A 15,743-nucleotide genomic window follows, 5' to 3' on the forward strand; every position below is an offset into this window, starting at 1 on the left:
GCTGCATTCAAAGTGATTGTAAATTACCCTTTTCCCATCCAGAGGTTGTTTTTGTAATTTACTTTACAAATAGAAAATGGATGATGTGTCAGGAGGATAGTTATAGGCTGGGACCATGGTTCTAAGCTCCCTCTTGGTGGTACTCAGGCAGATGATTTGTTTTATCAGGACAGAAGAGTGATGACCCTTTATCCCCTGATTATGTGCCGTCAGTGTTTGCGCACACAAAGTCCCCCAAGAAGCGGCGAGCCCTGGGAAGTCTAGGGAAGTATGAGGTTAGAGAGGCAATGAAGAAAAAAAAGCGTCAGGCGTCGTCCAAACGTGAAGCTGCCAGGGAACTCCTCAATCTGTCAGCTGAGATGAATGTGTTATGTGAGGTTGAAGAGGAGATTGTAGAAGAGGCTAGTATTAGTGAAACTAGTGGCAAATGTGATGCAATGTGCCAAACCAACCTCACTTCAGACTACATTGAGTCTCTTGAATTTGAGTGTCAGCAACTCCGGGGTGATACGTTTGCTCTGAAGGAGAAGCTGAAGCCCTCAGATCTGGAACAGAGCACTTTTGAAAACAGTGACAAACTTAAAACCTCTACAGGACTGCCCAACTATAAAGTGTTTATGGCAATGATTGATCTGGTAACTCCATTACTTAAGGATACAGCAAACATCACCGTCTTCCACCAGCTACTGTTGACATTAATGAGGATCAGGCTTAACCTTCCGATTGCTTTTTTGTCATATCTGTTTGGTGTTCATATGTCTACAATTTCAAGAGTGTTTACAAATGTCATTAATATACTAAATGACAACTTAGTACCTGTGTGTGTGGTATGGCCTGACAGAAATGATGTCCAAACATCTCTGCCAATGTGTTTCAGAAAGTCTTTCAAGCATTGCATGTCAGTAATAGACTGTTTTGAAATTACTATTGACAGACCTAAAGATCTGAAGGCAAGGGCCCAGACATACTCTCAGTATAAATCGCACAACGCCATAAAATACCTAATAGGTATAACTCCACAAGGGATAATCTTCTTCATCTCCAAGGGCTGGGGTGGACAGTCAACTGATGCTCACATTACAGCAAACGGTGGGTTTTTGGATAACCTCCTACCAGGAGACTTGATCCTAGCAGACCGTGGCTTTAGGATTCAGGAACAAGTTGGCTTGCACTGTGCAAGGGTTGAAACTCCTGCCTTTACACGGGGGAAAAAAACAGTTGGGCGCTGTTGAACTGGAAGATTCCAGAAAACTTGCAGCGGTCCGCATACATGTTGAGAGGGTAATTGGTCAAGCACGATCCAAGTACAGGATGTTGCATGGACCTGTGCCCATTAGTCTTCTGATTAAGTCATCAGAAGAAGAAGAGTTCACCTCTCTTGACAAAATAGTCAGAGTGGCTTGTGGCCTGACGAATCTGTGCCCCTCAGTGGTGCCAATTGATTAGCTAAGAAAAACTGTTATTCTTTAACAGAGAAATTTCAAAGTTAAACACATTTATTTGAGTAACAATTCCAAGTGTAAATAGTTGAATAAATTCATAAAGGATTGAAACAACATGAGGGCGAGTATATGGTGACAGAATTGTCATTATAAAGTGGAGTATCCCTTTAACAATCAATTGTTTACTTATCCATTAAAATCAGCTGAAATGTTACAGAGTTATTAGTTAGTAGTTGCATAGAACCCATATTTGTGGATGAGAGCTCTTTTAAGACCATCTATTATACACTATTATTGAAGTTATGTATTAGGCTATTGGCTGTGTAATGTAAGATGGTGTGTACAGTGGCTACTGTATCACTCTGCTGTTTTATAAACCTCTTAAAATTGTCATGTGTCAGTTCCCTTAACACATTCACACTTTGTATTAAATTGAAACATGCAGGACAAACGTTATAAAAGTTGTATATGAGTGTACATTATGTAATTTAGGTTGGCTTTTATAAACGTGTTGAAAGATGTTTTTGTAAAATAAACCAGCCCTCAAACTTTAGACTATGCTGTTGTCCTTTATAAAAGGATATTAAATGTATGTAGAATTACACACTGGCAAATCTTACTAATAATTCAATTACATTTTATTTATAGTATCAAATCATAAGAAATTAAAAGAAAAACATTACAAATGGAGTAGGTCTAGACCACACTATCATTTACAAAGACCCAACAATTCTAGTAATTCACTTCATGAGTCTGTGGACTGTGTTTTGTCTGACAGCAGTCTATCTGGGCATGTATATGTCTTGGCCAATAACTCAGATAAAATGACTGACCTATAGAAGGCCTCAACATTCTGCACTGCTTCTGTAAAAAAGTCAGCATCAGGCAAAATTCTCTGTATAAAAAAATTGGATGTAGACCACACCATGAAGTCACAAAACTTCCGCTTCGTCACAAACAACTGGGCTTGCACCTGGTAGTGGTATTGATGATCTCTGTTAAGTGCATGTGTACCATCTGTGTACCATCTGTTCTTTTCAGTGGCACTGAGGACTCCGGTGTCTTTGGCGCAGTGTGGGCACTTGATTTCCAAAATGCCATCGCCACAGCAGGAGCAGGACAGCAAGGCATCTGGAGATGCTCCAAGGTAGGGACGGGAGGTATCAATGTGGAGACCGGCATCACGAACACTTAGGCCCTGATGATGTTGTGCAGCGTAAGCCTCATATGTCTCTCTGGCTTTTTGTTCATGTTCACATCCCCATCTGAAAATGAGAAAAATAATGTTATTAAAGGAATAGTTCACTTTAAAATGATAATTTTCATATACTCACCCTCATATTGTTTCAAACCTGTATGAATTTCTTTCTTCTGCTGAACAGAAAGGAAGATATTTAGAAGAATGTCAGTAACCAGACAGTTTCTGGGTCCCATTGACTTCCATAGTAGGAAAAAAATATACAGAATTTTCATTTTAAAGTGAACTATTCCTTTAAGTCATCGTAGCTCTTTGAGTGCCCTTTTCATTGGATTTGTTCTCTCATTTCCCTAAGAACTATAAGTACTATAGATGTCAGTACCCAAAATTGGCCTAATCTTAATAGCACATAATATTCTCTTGTATCATATTCTATCACAGATATCACAGAGTAGTTTAAAAAGGTGTAAATTAAATATAACAGGAACCATTTAAAAGGAACATTAGGAATAAATGGGCAAAGGACCTACACCATACAACTGGGATTTACTGTCTGGATGGATTAACGTGTGATCGATAATTAATGAATGCACTTCCCCGAGCTGGGATGCATCCAGGCATCCATTAAAAAGCCACGGCCGACCATGTCCTCTAAAATCATAGGCTACGTGTTATATAAATATTTATCAAGAAATAACAGACCGCATTCTACATTAGAATTCAACCAAGCCATGTAATAATACAAAATAAACCATAGATCGATGTCTTACCTTTGCCATTATGAGGTACCTCCCCCCGCCGTTAGCGTAGCATCGCATTCCTGTAACCCAGCCAGCTACAAAGAACTGGTAAGCATCCAGACTTTTAAAAGCTTTGAGATCAGCACCAGTGTATGGGGATACCCCGTTTACCACATAGTGGTACAAATCGTGTGGGCCGAAGTCAGGCAGACTCGGCGATTTAATGAGGTCCGTGAAGACTGAGGGAGGAAGAAGGTAAGGGTCTGTATCCAAACCTGCTATCTCCAACTTCTCCAAATATCGCTCTTTGTGAGCACCTACCAGATGCCCTACCTCAACCGATAACGGCACTACAACTTCTTCAATAGAAGAAGCCATGAAGTTTAGTGGTAACGTTAACGCTATCTATTTTAATCTGTTTAAAACTATTCAGATTTCCCGCTCGTCTACTACTGGGGTCACGTGTTTGCAAAGGGTCTATAATACGAGGCTAAAGCCACAAAACTGCGCACCTCAATTTGGTTTCTGGGTACTGGCCATTCTTGGACCGCCTTAATTTTTGCAGGGTCAGCTCTAATTCCCTCGTCTGAAATAACATGCCCTAAGTAATGTACCTGTTTAGCAAACAGGTCACACTTAGCTGGTTTCACTTTTAAAGTTTCCCCCTGCAACTTCCCCAATACCTCATCCAGTCACTGGAGATGTTCCTCAAATGATTGACCAAACACAATAATGTCATCGAGGTACACCAAACATGTGGACCACTGTACACACAGAAAAATAAAGGTGCTAACTGGAACCGAAAATGGTTCTTTAGAGTGATGCCATAGAAGAACCATTTTTGGTTCCATAAAGAACCTTTCAAACCAAGGTTCTTTAAAGAACCATTTCCTTAAATGTTCTTTAAGGAACCCACAAAAGTGCCACGAAGAACCATCAAAAATGGTTCTTCGAGGTACCTTTTCTGGTTCTTTGAAGAACTTAAAGGGAAAAAGGTTCTTTATAGAACCCTTCTCAAAAACGTTCTTTGTGGGCCCAGATGGTTCAATAAAGAACCCTTTTCAAATGGTTCTTTAGTTAAAAATGGTTCTTCTAATAATGTTATTATTTAACATTGCAATATTGTGTAAAGCCGAGAAAGAAATGCAAATAGAAGTTGATTTTCCATTTTATTTATTTAGAAACTGAACTAAAGTCCTAATATCATACAATGTGCTTTTTAAGAAATATTCAGGGCATTGGCAACTCTCTGCACAGCTATTGGTACACGTGTTGTTAAAGTGTCAAGCTTCAGAATAAACATCTCTAAAAATAAAAACATTTTCTTTAGCTGACAGGGATATGCAATGCTGTAGACATGATAGAGGGCCAACAAAACAGCCATGGCCAAAGAAATGTCTGTCTCTCCATTGTCCGCTGTCATTTTTTGACCATCCATCATGACAGTAACATCTGTGCTGTCACTCAGGGACTTGCCATCAATGCTGCTCAAGATGATCGTAGGTGTTGGGCTTATCGGTTCCTGAAACAAAACATTTGGGACTTAAATCTGTATTCTGTAAACCTGTCATGTTTACAAATCATAATTACAAATCACAGCTTTCTCCTATGTTTAGTTGCATACAAAGTCCCAGTTTGTTAACAACAAGATTACTTACTGTAATACATTAGATGTATTTTTTTTGTGGGACATAGCAGTGGTATTTGTCCTGTAATTGAAAATGCACTTAATATCTAATTATTTCTAAATTCACATTTCCTATCTCGCAAAATAGCAGTATGGGCAACAATTGTCTCTAAAAAGAATTTGACTTTGGTAATATGGAACTTGTTTGGATTTTCCAAAACCGACACAATGCAAACAGAAATTTACAAAAATAAGGTTCACCTAAATAATGTGTTTTTTTCTTTTTAGATTTTGTTACCTTAGATGGCCAATTTTTTTGTTGGGGAATTTGTTTGGTTGTACTGTTCAGTAACTTGCAAAAGTCTTAATAACTGACATAAAAAAAGAATCATGATAAGATCATAGGTTGTGATCCTGCATGAAAAAAAAAATGTGATGAAACCTTTCCCGTGTTGCCCAAACCTACAGCATATATAAAAATCTAATATCAGGCAAAACATTGAAGTACACATTTCGCATTTTCAAAAGAACAAATTCAAGACTGTCCACCACAAGCACAAAATGACTAACCTTATCTATTACAAACAGCTGGGGTGTATTTTCCTTGAAGATGGATGGTAGGAGGAGTATAGCTGCATTCACCAATTGGCCTGTAAATCACAAATAATTTAACAAAACTCACAAATTTGATTCGGCAAAGTTTTGAAACACTCATACCAATCTGAAATGAATGTGGCTTAAAGACCTAAAACAGATTAAGTGAAATCTGAAATAAATAAGGGGAACTTCTTATCCTAATTACATACTACCATCAAAAGGAAAACACTGGATATAAACCACAAATACTTGTAATACAATGTGGTAGAATTACCTAAAACAATTAATTATAATAGCTTCATGAGGCTTAATGACCTAAAAGTAAGGTGCAATGGAAAAAAATTTGCATTATTTATTCTGCTGCTGTTGCTTATTATTTAACATGAAGCCCCGTTAACAACAACAGCGTCTGTACAGTTAACCCACACGTATTCTTCACTATCTAATTTAAGGTGTACTTGATCGTAAGACCATGAATTTGATTAACTTGACTTGGCACTTAGACAACAAAAGTAAGTGGAAGGAGGGCTGATGACCTAATTAATAGGGTTAAACAGACTACCTTAGACTAGCAACAGTTCTTTCAGATACGATGAGAAATATTGTACTCTGGTAGATTTAACTATCCTCCTATCTGATTTAGTCTTTCAGTGTATTATAAGAGACTTGTGTAGCTTACCATTTCGTTCAGTATCAGTCTGGCTCTCATCAACAGACTGCAGGCAAAGCCTCTTCAGGTTGCTTTCAGGTGCCATGGACACAAGCTGGCTTGCCAGCTTATTGAACCCTTTGATGACCTGCTTGTCCACATCAATCTTAAGGAAGTGCTGATGCTTCTTCACACAGCTGAAACAAAACATGCAGTTTAAATGAATTAATGCTATTGGTGTTTTGAAGCAAATATGGGACAAATAATTTATTCTATTCAATGCAAAGTGCAGAATTACATATGTACTAAACTGATGCACATTAACATCTTAACTCACCAAGACTGGAATAGAAAAGCAGGGGAATTCTTGTAAGACCTCTGCAGTGGTGTGCTGTTGAATATACTGTAGTATCTTCTGTACCTTTGTACTCTGGAGGCACTGGCGAATGATGTCCAAATTGGGCCTCATCTTTTGGCACTCCTGCTTTATTGCTGCAATATGGTGCTTACAACTCCTTTGGTCCTTTATATATATTTGTAAAATTATAATTTAAATTATTTAAATGATACCAACAACCATTAAAATTATCAGTTATAGTCACCCATCAAACTCAGTGGTAGGGCTCTAAACAAAACCTAATTGGTTACATTGCAAACTATAGTCACAACAGATCGTTCTCACCTAATCAATTTAATTCTTATTTACTGTATAGCCAAGGTTTGCCTGTTCCGTCCTGGGGACATATTGCACTAACTTACTAATTTGTAGATCTTAACCGTTTGCTAACAATGGTATTTCGGGTGACCAAATAATCCATGTCATCCCGGATACTTTGAGCTTGAACAGGATTTGTAAACTACTATTTCAATTAAAAGGTCCTGGATTTCACTTGAGCGCTGAATTCTTGCTGAGTCTCCTGTAACCATGCATGTGTTACTTAATGTTAATGTGAAACAGGCTGGATAGTCTTTCAATCAAGGAAACAAACCAGTTAAGCACAAGAAGAAATTAACTAATTAGTCGAGCACAGGCGCTTTTCGGTTTTAAAGCATTTCGGAAAAACCCGAAGTTTGCGCCCGGGATAGGCTCTGGACCCCCCGCGACCCTGTATAGGATAAGCGGTTTCAGATGATGGATGGATGGATAACCCGAAGTAGCTCTAAGTGTCCAGGATGATATGGATTATCACCCTAATAGTATTTATTTTAAATAAAAATCCTTCAGCAATTGAGCGTTTAAAGCAGAAAACCCTGAATCATGGAATAAATTTCCTCCATACGATTGGCCACAGACCCTCACATAAAATAAAAAAAAAACTTCAACTGCTTTGAAGTTCTTATTGGTAGTCATACGAAAAAAAAAACTCCCTATCGTCAAATTAGTAAAATCGTTCGGAATGTCAAAAAATTACTCGTGGGACATTTTTTTTATCCGATCCCCATAGTTAATTTTAAATTGCCTTCTGATGGTTAAATTATTCCAAAACATTTTTCCCCATTTAAAACATTTATTTTATGAATACCTTACTGTCTTCCGCCTGTCAAAAAATCCCGATCGTCTTCTGAGGAAAAAACCTCGTAACCCCCTCGCACGAGCCGCACTCTACCAGGACTCGTCAGCCGCATGCGCAGGTTGTGGAAGCCACAAAACCATAGGGGTTTTACTCTGATATTTCGGACAAAAATTAAAAATGTATTTTAAGAAAACAATTAAAACGACACAAAGTATCATACTGAATTATACATGGGATTCTCAAGTAGCAAGACTACAATACTATTTTCTTGTAAAACGTACTTTCATGATCTTCGTTGTATTTACAAATTCAGAAAAATCTTCATCTTCTCCTTTTCAGTGCAGCTTATGGAGAGGTACAATTATTTTGCAAATTTATACCCCCCCCCCCCCCCCACCATCACCACCATCCAATAACTCAAATAAGAATTAAGAACCCTTCAATATCCCAAAGAACCATATGACTAACACGTAGAACCATCCACTACATAAAATGGTTCTTTAGTTGGTTATGGTTCTTTGTGGAACCACACAGACTTCTAAAGAACCATTATTTTTCTGTGTGTAGGTCAGCAAGGACTAAGTCCATCAGCTGCTGGAATGTCGAGGGGGCATTACATAAACCAAAGCTGAGCACATTAAATTCATACAAGCCCTGTCGTGTAACAAATGCAGTCTTTGGTTTATCCCGTGGGTGCATCTCCACCCAATAACCACTGGCAAGGTCTAATGTAGAGAACCATGATGCATTAGACAAACTATCCAGTGCATCGTCAATGGATAGGAGTCTTTACAGGTGACCTCATTTAGTTACCGATAATCAACACAAAGCCGCAGCCCCCCATCCTTCTTTCGCGCAGGTACAATCGGCGCTGCCCATGGACTACGGGACGGCTGAACAACATCAGCCTCCAACATCTGCTTTATCTGATCATCCACTTCTCTCTGTAAATGTTAAGGGACTCGCCAAGCCGGCATTTTAATAGGGCGGGCCTCCCCAGTGTTAATCGTGTGCATCGCCAGCTGCGTTCTACCCAAATCAGCCTCTCCCATGCTGAAAACATCTGCACGTCGATGTAACATTGCCTGAACTGCACAAGATTTTACAAAACTGAGTCCCTTTTTATCCAAGCCTAGATGTTGGAAAAGTTCCTCACCCGTCCACCACCGCTCGGGCCCCCCACCCTCTGTGTGGACAGCTGTCTGACCCACTTCAATGTCTGTAACCAATGAACCCACTTTCATTCCCCGCCGAAGTTTACTCTTCGGTCACGTTAATCACTCTTACAGGTACAGCTCCTTGGGTTACACCACAGACAACCCGTGCCACCAAAACATCATGTCGGCTGGCTAGTAATGGAGCAGGTTCCAGCATCTCCACTAGGGGGTGGGCAGAAACCACTTTGACTGTCCCCGGGATAACCACCTCACTCCGTGGGGGGACCGTAACATCAGTACTCAGAGTCACTATCCAGGGCTGTTTACTAGAGGCATGTGCCACTAGGGGCACCATCTTCCCCATTACCTGACAACACTGCCCCTTTACATCAATCACTGCCCCATATTGGGTTAAAAAGTCGTTTCCCAGTAACGGATCTTGCATATCCCCATCAGTCACTAAAAATTCCACCACCAAGGCTAAAGACTCAAATTGACACACAGTACATCATTTGCCCAAGATTTTAACCTCAGCCCCATTCACTACAGCCACGGCGCCAACATCGGGCACCAACCCCTGTCTCCCCCCTGTGGCAGACTCCCAAAAACTCCTTGGCACTACTGAAACCTGAGCCCCCATATCAATCAATAAATATGCCTCAATCCCCCCAACCTGGGCACCTATATACAGCCCTTGACCACACAGACTCACCATTAGAGGGATTTCTACCTCAGGGCCTTCCTGCTTCAGGGCGGGCACACGACCTACCGTGCCCGCCCTCGGAAGTTTCCCGACACATAGGGACAATCCTTTTTTAAGTGCCTGTCACAGCCACACTCCCAACACACCATTCGCTCCGACCGACGTGCCTGAGATACTGCTACCCGGGACGACTGCAAAGGAATTGTGCTCCCACCCAACAGTAGGGGGACTCTCATGGGCCTTTAATGTAACCACTTCTGCACGCAGGTCCTGCACCTCCTGTCGCAAACCCTCCACCACCCCCAACAATGTCTCCATCTGATCCTTGTTCCACCCTGACCCACTTATACCACGTACCTGTGCTGCCGAAGGACCAGCATGTCCCTCCAACTGTCTAATAGATTCGATTTCAGTTGCAAGACTGATGGCATCCTCCAAAGTGGAGGGTTTGGCACTACACAGCTGAATACGCAAGTCTCCAGCCCCCACAGTAACCACAAAATGGTCCCGTGCCAACATATCTTGAGTAGCATAATCAACCAGTGGGTAAGCTCGCATAACAAGCCTTCGCAAAGCTGTGCCAAATTCACTGTCTGATTCTTGAGGTAAACGAGTGCGAGATGAAAATTCTGCACGATACCAATCAGTATGCCCACTGGGTTCCATGCATGCCTGCATGGCCCCCATTAAAGCCCCTTAGGTAGTGCGAGCCTGCGGGGGGCAGCTCCGTATAGACTTCTCGTGCCTTACCCGAAAGTAAGAGAGACATAAACTTTAACTTAACTTCTTCATCCCACCCATTAACCACTGCAGCCATCTCAAATTGTTCTACCCAATCTGACCATTGCCGGTTTACACCAGTGAATGCATCCGGCATAAAGACCGGTCGACTGAGGGCACGACTGACTGAGGGTTTTGTGATAATGTGAAGTACTTCCATAATTACGCAGTGGTATTAAAGGAAAATGTTGTGGTTTTTTTCTTCCCCCACAATCAGGAGTCAGGAGCCGCTTGTGTAAATCTTCAGATTCAGTCTTTATTGCAACAGCGAGGTTACAGCCAAGGCTGGACACCCTGCAGGTGTGTGTGCAAATACATACTGAATTGATTACATTGTGTTGATTACATTATAATGTTTACATTGTAAAGATTACATCATGCATATTTGGCATAGTTTTTAATAATATCATAATACTTATATTCTACGTTATGTAGTACCAAATAATATTCCAAAATAATTCCATAATATTCCCATTCTAATGTTAATTTAATGAACATGAATTGACTGCACTGAGGGTGGTTCCGTCTACTCTAGCGGTCCGGCCATCATCCAGAACAGCGCCTGTGCGGTTCCTCTTCAGGTGCTCATGCACAGTGCTAATGCCGCTGTGGTTTGCCATCACACTGCACAGTGTAAAACCACCTTTTTGTTTTGTGATAATGTCAAGTACTTCCATAATTACGCAGTGATATTAAAGGAAAATATTTGTTATAATGAACTGAAATGTTTTAGAAATCTTAAAGATAATTTTATTAAAATAAAAAAAAAAAAAGAGTCGATTTAAAATATTGATGTCGACGCATTTTCTAAAATGCAGAAAACAGGACAAGTAAACCTTTCTATGGGTAAGTCAAAGACTTTTTCAGTTATCGTGTTAATAGGAAGACGTCTGCAGGCACAGCAAACTAGTCCCTACACCACATGTATTTTTCTCCTTTGGAAAACTAATATAATAGGAAGTTTGTACTAATGAGAGAAAATTGCAATTCATGCCATTGTGAAAGCTTTTCTATAACAAATTGAAAATAAAAATCCATTTACACCTACAAAAATGTTACCAATGGGGGAAAAAAATCATAAATGTATTTTAATGCATGACAATAGGTAGATTTAGTATAATTTTGCAAATGATCACATTCTTTCCATAGTTTAAAAAAAAAAATTCTGAAAGTCATGGTTACTGTTGGAAGACACCTCTAGGAACAACAATGTCTATCATGAAAAACCTACAAAATATTCAAAATATACAAAAATGCTGAAACGACACCTGTGATGATCCCACCTATGAAGCCACCTAAGGAACAGATACAATGTTACTTCAGTACATGAACACCATATAGTACAATAAAACTAAAATATAAGAGTATTTCTGAGTGACTGACCTGGAAATAATTCCACTTCCTTGACAGGGTCACTCTCCGCCGTACTCACAGGGTTACTGAACACACATGTGTAGCTTTTATCCAGCTTATTACTCTTCTCAACATGGAGCGTTGTGGTATCTTCTGCTATCGTCTTATTGTTCTCCTTCCAGGAGTACTTGGTATATGTGGTGTACTTTCCCTCACAGACCAAAGTACACTGGGTATCGTTGCAGGTTTTCCTGACACTGGGTTTGGACACTGGTTCTGTAGATCGGTGTAAAGACACAATTAAATGAAAATGCTAAAAACACCAAGATACGCAAAACTGATTACTGAAATATGGACAAGTATACAGAATAAAACTGACCTAGAATAATAATCTTACTTACCAAGTGCAATCACTGTAAAAAATGACTGAGCTGCCATTCCATTGATCTCAGCAGATAAATCCAGTTTTTCATTCGGCTTTAAATGCATAATTTTAAGCTCCCCAGTTGTATGATCCAGTTGACACCTTGATCCTGAATTACATATGGTATAATAATCAGGCTCTGATTGACCTGTTTCCCACTCTGCTGCTTTGGTCAGGCCACTTTTCCATGTGATGCTGGAGATGGGCTGGTTCACAGTGGGCTTCAGTGTAACTTCTCCTCCTACTTTTCCAAAAATCTCTTTCACCTCCCTCCCTGCATGGGTAGCAAAGACATTATACAAGATGTTTGCACAAATTAAACAAGTTTTCATGAAACCTTTTTCCCTGCATGAGTAGCAAACAGATGATACATGATGTCTAAACAAGTGCAGCAAGTCTTCATGAAATGATCGGGTCAAAGTGTACCAAACAGTACAACGAGTGCCACAGAAAATCAGATTTTAAAGTGAATAGTGAAAGCGCTTAAGTTTAAGCTAATAAATAACAGCGCTACAGACATCCCTATTTAGGGATATTGATTTCAGGTAGGTGGAAATTCAAAAATTGTCTGACATTTTTTCCCAGAATTTGCTACCTTATATAGAAACAATTTTCAGTTATATCTGGTGATTTTTGTTTTTTGCCAAAAAATCCTACCCATACTTTTGAATCGACATTAGTCTAAAGATTTATGCTACCAGAATAACTGTCCTATACTTTAAATGGGGGTAGCAGTTTTTTACATGTCGGTTTATGCTGCCAGGGGCTGCTACTTTTAGTGTTCAGTGGGGTACCAGTAAATATATACACTCACCTAAAGGATTATTAGGAACACCTGTTCAATTTCTCATTAATGCAATTATCTAATCAACCAATCACATGGCAGTTGCTTCAATGCATTTAGGGGTGTGGTCCTGGTCAGGACAATCTCCTGAACTCCAAACTGAATGTCAGAATGGGAAAGAAAGGTGATTTAAGCAATTTTGAGCGTGGCATGGTTGTTGGTGCCAGACGGGCCGGTCTGAGTATTTCACAATCTGCTCAGTTACTGGGATTTTCACGCACAACCATTTCTAGGGTTTACAAAGAATGGTGTGCAAAGGGAAAAACATCCAGTATGCGGCAATCCTGTGGGCGAAAATGCCTTGTTGATGCTAGAAGTCAGAGGAGAATGGGCCGACTGATTCAAGCTGATAGAAGAGCAACTTTGACTGAAATAACCACTCATTACAACCGAGGTATGCAGCAAAGCATTTGTGAAGCCACAACACGCACAACCTTGAGGCGGATGGGCTACAACAGCAGAAGACCCCACCGGGTACCACTCATCTCCACTACAAATAGGAAAAAGAGGCTACAATTTGCACCAAAATTAGACAGTTGAAGACTGAAAAAATGTTGGCTGGTCTGATGAGTCTCGATTTCTGTTGAGACATTCAAATGGTAGAGTCAGAATTTGGCGTAAACAGAATGAGAACATGGATCCATCATGCCTTGTTACCACTGTGCAGGCTGGTGGTGGTGGTGTAATGGTGTGGGGGATGTTTTCTTGGCACACTTTAGGCCCCTTAGTGCCAATTGGGCATCGTTTAAATGCCACGGCCTACCTGAGCATTGTTTCTGACCATGTCCATCCCTTTATGACCACCATGTACCCATCCTCTGATGGCTACTTCCAGCAGGATAATGCACCATGTCACAAACGTCGAATCATTTCAAATTGGTTTCTTGAACATGACAATGAGTTCACTGTACTAAAATGGCCCCCACAGTCACCAGATCTCATCCCAATAGAGCATCTTTGGGATGTGGTGGAATGGGAGCTTCGTGCCATGGATGTGCATCCCACAAATCTCCATCAACTGCAAGATGCTATCCTATCAATATGGGCCAACATTTCTAAAGAATGCTTTCAGCACCTTGTTGAATCAATGCCACGTAGAATTAAGGCAGTTCTGAAGGCGAAAGGGGGTCAAACATTGTATTAGTATGGTGTTCCTAATAATCCTTTAGGTGAGTGTATATTACTCACTGTTACAGAGCTTAAGTTCATTCCAGTTTCTGAACTCGTCTGAGATCGTTTACTGAGCTACATCTGATTGACTGTACGTGATTCTACTTACTCATACACAACGATAAACTTCATTAAACTTATTAAACTCATATACACATAAAAAACCATATATACGTATAATATAAATGTTGTCTGACAGAAAATATGTAACGTAATTGATAGTTTTATATTGGACACGTGAGGAAGGATTAGGGAAAACACGCAGAATGCAAATGCGACGTAATTGCTCCATTAATATGCAAATATACGCATGACGTCATCTATCGTCATTTGGCGACTTTTCGAGCAGACTTTAGCTACTTTCCATTGAAAATAGTTGGCAACACTGTTTCGATTAGTCCTGTGTATTTACGTCCGCGTTCAGTCTGTCTCCCTAGATCCGTCATTGAAATCTCTTGGTGTTGTGTTGCCTGTCCCTACTCCCCGTCTCCATTAAAACCCGTATTCCCGAATCCTACGTGTCTCTCTCCCACTTTCCCGTTCTGCGCACCGCGCCTGAACGTGACAGTAACATAGAAATATGACACATAGCAACAGGATATTTGCCCTCTTAGGTAATATAATGAACTTACCATCACAAAGATCTCTGATGCAGCACACAAGGGCAGTTAAAATGAGAGCCTGGAAATACATTATCTGTTTTACTACATATACCACTATGAATACCCGATAATATCAGGACTACACGCCTTTTCTTCGATATAGAAACTGAGAACAAACAGAAAATGGAGAACGTACAATAAATTCTGGGGAGGGACTAGGAAACCAGCAAAAACTTTTTTTCGCGCTTTCCGCCGATGCAGGGCGCAAAACAGCAAAATGGATTTGGACAAAAATATCAGTTGCGCTTTACGTTTTGGGCAGTGTGCGAAATACATCCCCGATTAACCCATGAGACTCCCTGAAAACCTCAAAAGCAAAATTGTATCAAGATCGGTATTGCGCAACAAGAGAGATATTGGGACCCCCCCCCCCCTGAATATTGACGGGTATTTCGCACACTGGTTTTGGGGTAGATCGTGAAGACATTGCAATGGTCTGTATAGTGCAATAAATACGTAAAAAAATAGGAAATGTGTTGAGGGCTCAAATTGGTAGGCCTAAATGGTAAAAACAGCTAGGTAAATAATTTCAAGGTGTGTACAGAAAGTTTTAACCCTATGAAGCCCATCCATTTTGAGCGTTCTTCTATCCCTTTTAGGCTTATTACGTGGTATGTACATGGGTTAGCCACATATAGCTGTATCATGGTTCTGTTTTCATGTCATAATTTAATGTGTGAATGCTGACCCAGTCTCGATATCATCCTTCTTATGAGAAAAAAACTACTAGCACCTGTTGAAATTTCTCAGTTTAAGATGAGATAAAGATGTTTCATTTAAGTACAATGAGATTTAATTTGTACCGCGCCAGAAGATGAACGATATACTTAAGCCTACAATTAAATTGAATCTGAGGCATAAAATCGAATCTGTCACGCTGGGA

General features: G+C 40.2%; 1 protein-coding gene and 1 long non-coding RNA gene across 2 annotated transcripts; both read right to left on the reverse strand.

Annotated features, from left to right (window-relative positions):
• Nucleotides 1-4,399: 4,399 nt before the first annotated feature.
• On the reverse strand, nt 4,400-6,788 carry LOC140578602 (uncharacterized). Its single transcript, XR_011982852.1, has 3 exons — nt 6,284-6,788; nt 5,578-5,657; nt 4,400-4,902 (listed from the first exon to the last, which is right to left on the reverse strand). It is a non-coding gene; the product is annotated as an uncharacterized lncRNA (long non-coding RNA).
• A 3,898-nt stretch (nt 6,789-10,686) lies between these two features.
• Nucleotides 10,687-15,025, reverse strand: LOC111846636 (lymphocyte function-associated antigen 3-like). Its single transcript, XM_023817039.2, has 4 exons — nt 14,831-15,025; nt 12,162-12,458; nt 11,791-12,036; nt 10,687-11,702 (listed from the first exon to the last, which is right to left on the reverse strand). Exons 1-4 carry the CDS (start codon nt 14,889-14,891, stop codon nt 11,635-11,637), a joined length of 672 nt encoding a protein of 223 aa, XP_023672807.1. The 5' UTR covers nt 14,892-15,025; the 3' UTR covers nt 10,687-11,634.
• Nucleotides 15,026-15,743: the final 718 nt, after the last annotated feature.

This window comes from Paramormyrops kingsleyae, chromosome 16, assembly GCF_048594095.1.
Source record: "Paramormyrops kingsleyae isolate MSU_618 chromosome 16, PKINGS_0.4, whole genome shotgun sequence".
In the NCBI taxonomy this organism is placed as follows: domain Eukaryota; kingdom Metazoa; phylum Chordata; class Actinopteri; order Osteoglossiformes; family Mormyridae; genus Paramormyrops; species Paramormyrops kingsleyae.

What these genes read in the sequence shown, in the direction of transcription:
- LOC111846636 (XM_023817039.2), bottom strand. Translation starts at nt 14,891, where the DNA reads ATGTATTTCCAGGCTCTCATTTTAACTGCCCTTGTGTGCTGCATCAGA. An exon ending in CATCAGAGATCTTTGTGATG is followed by an intron (nt 12,459 to 14,830) that starts GTAAGTTCATTA and finishes CTACCCATGCAG; the next exon opens with GGAGGGAGGTGAAAGAGATT. An exon ending in TTTTACAGTGATTGCACTTG is followed by an intron (nt 12,037 to 12,161) that starts GTAAGTAAGATT and finishes ACCGATCTACAG; the next exon opens with AACCAGTGTCCAAACCCAGT.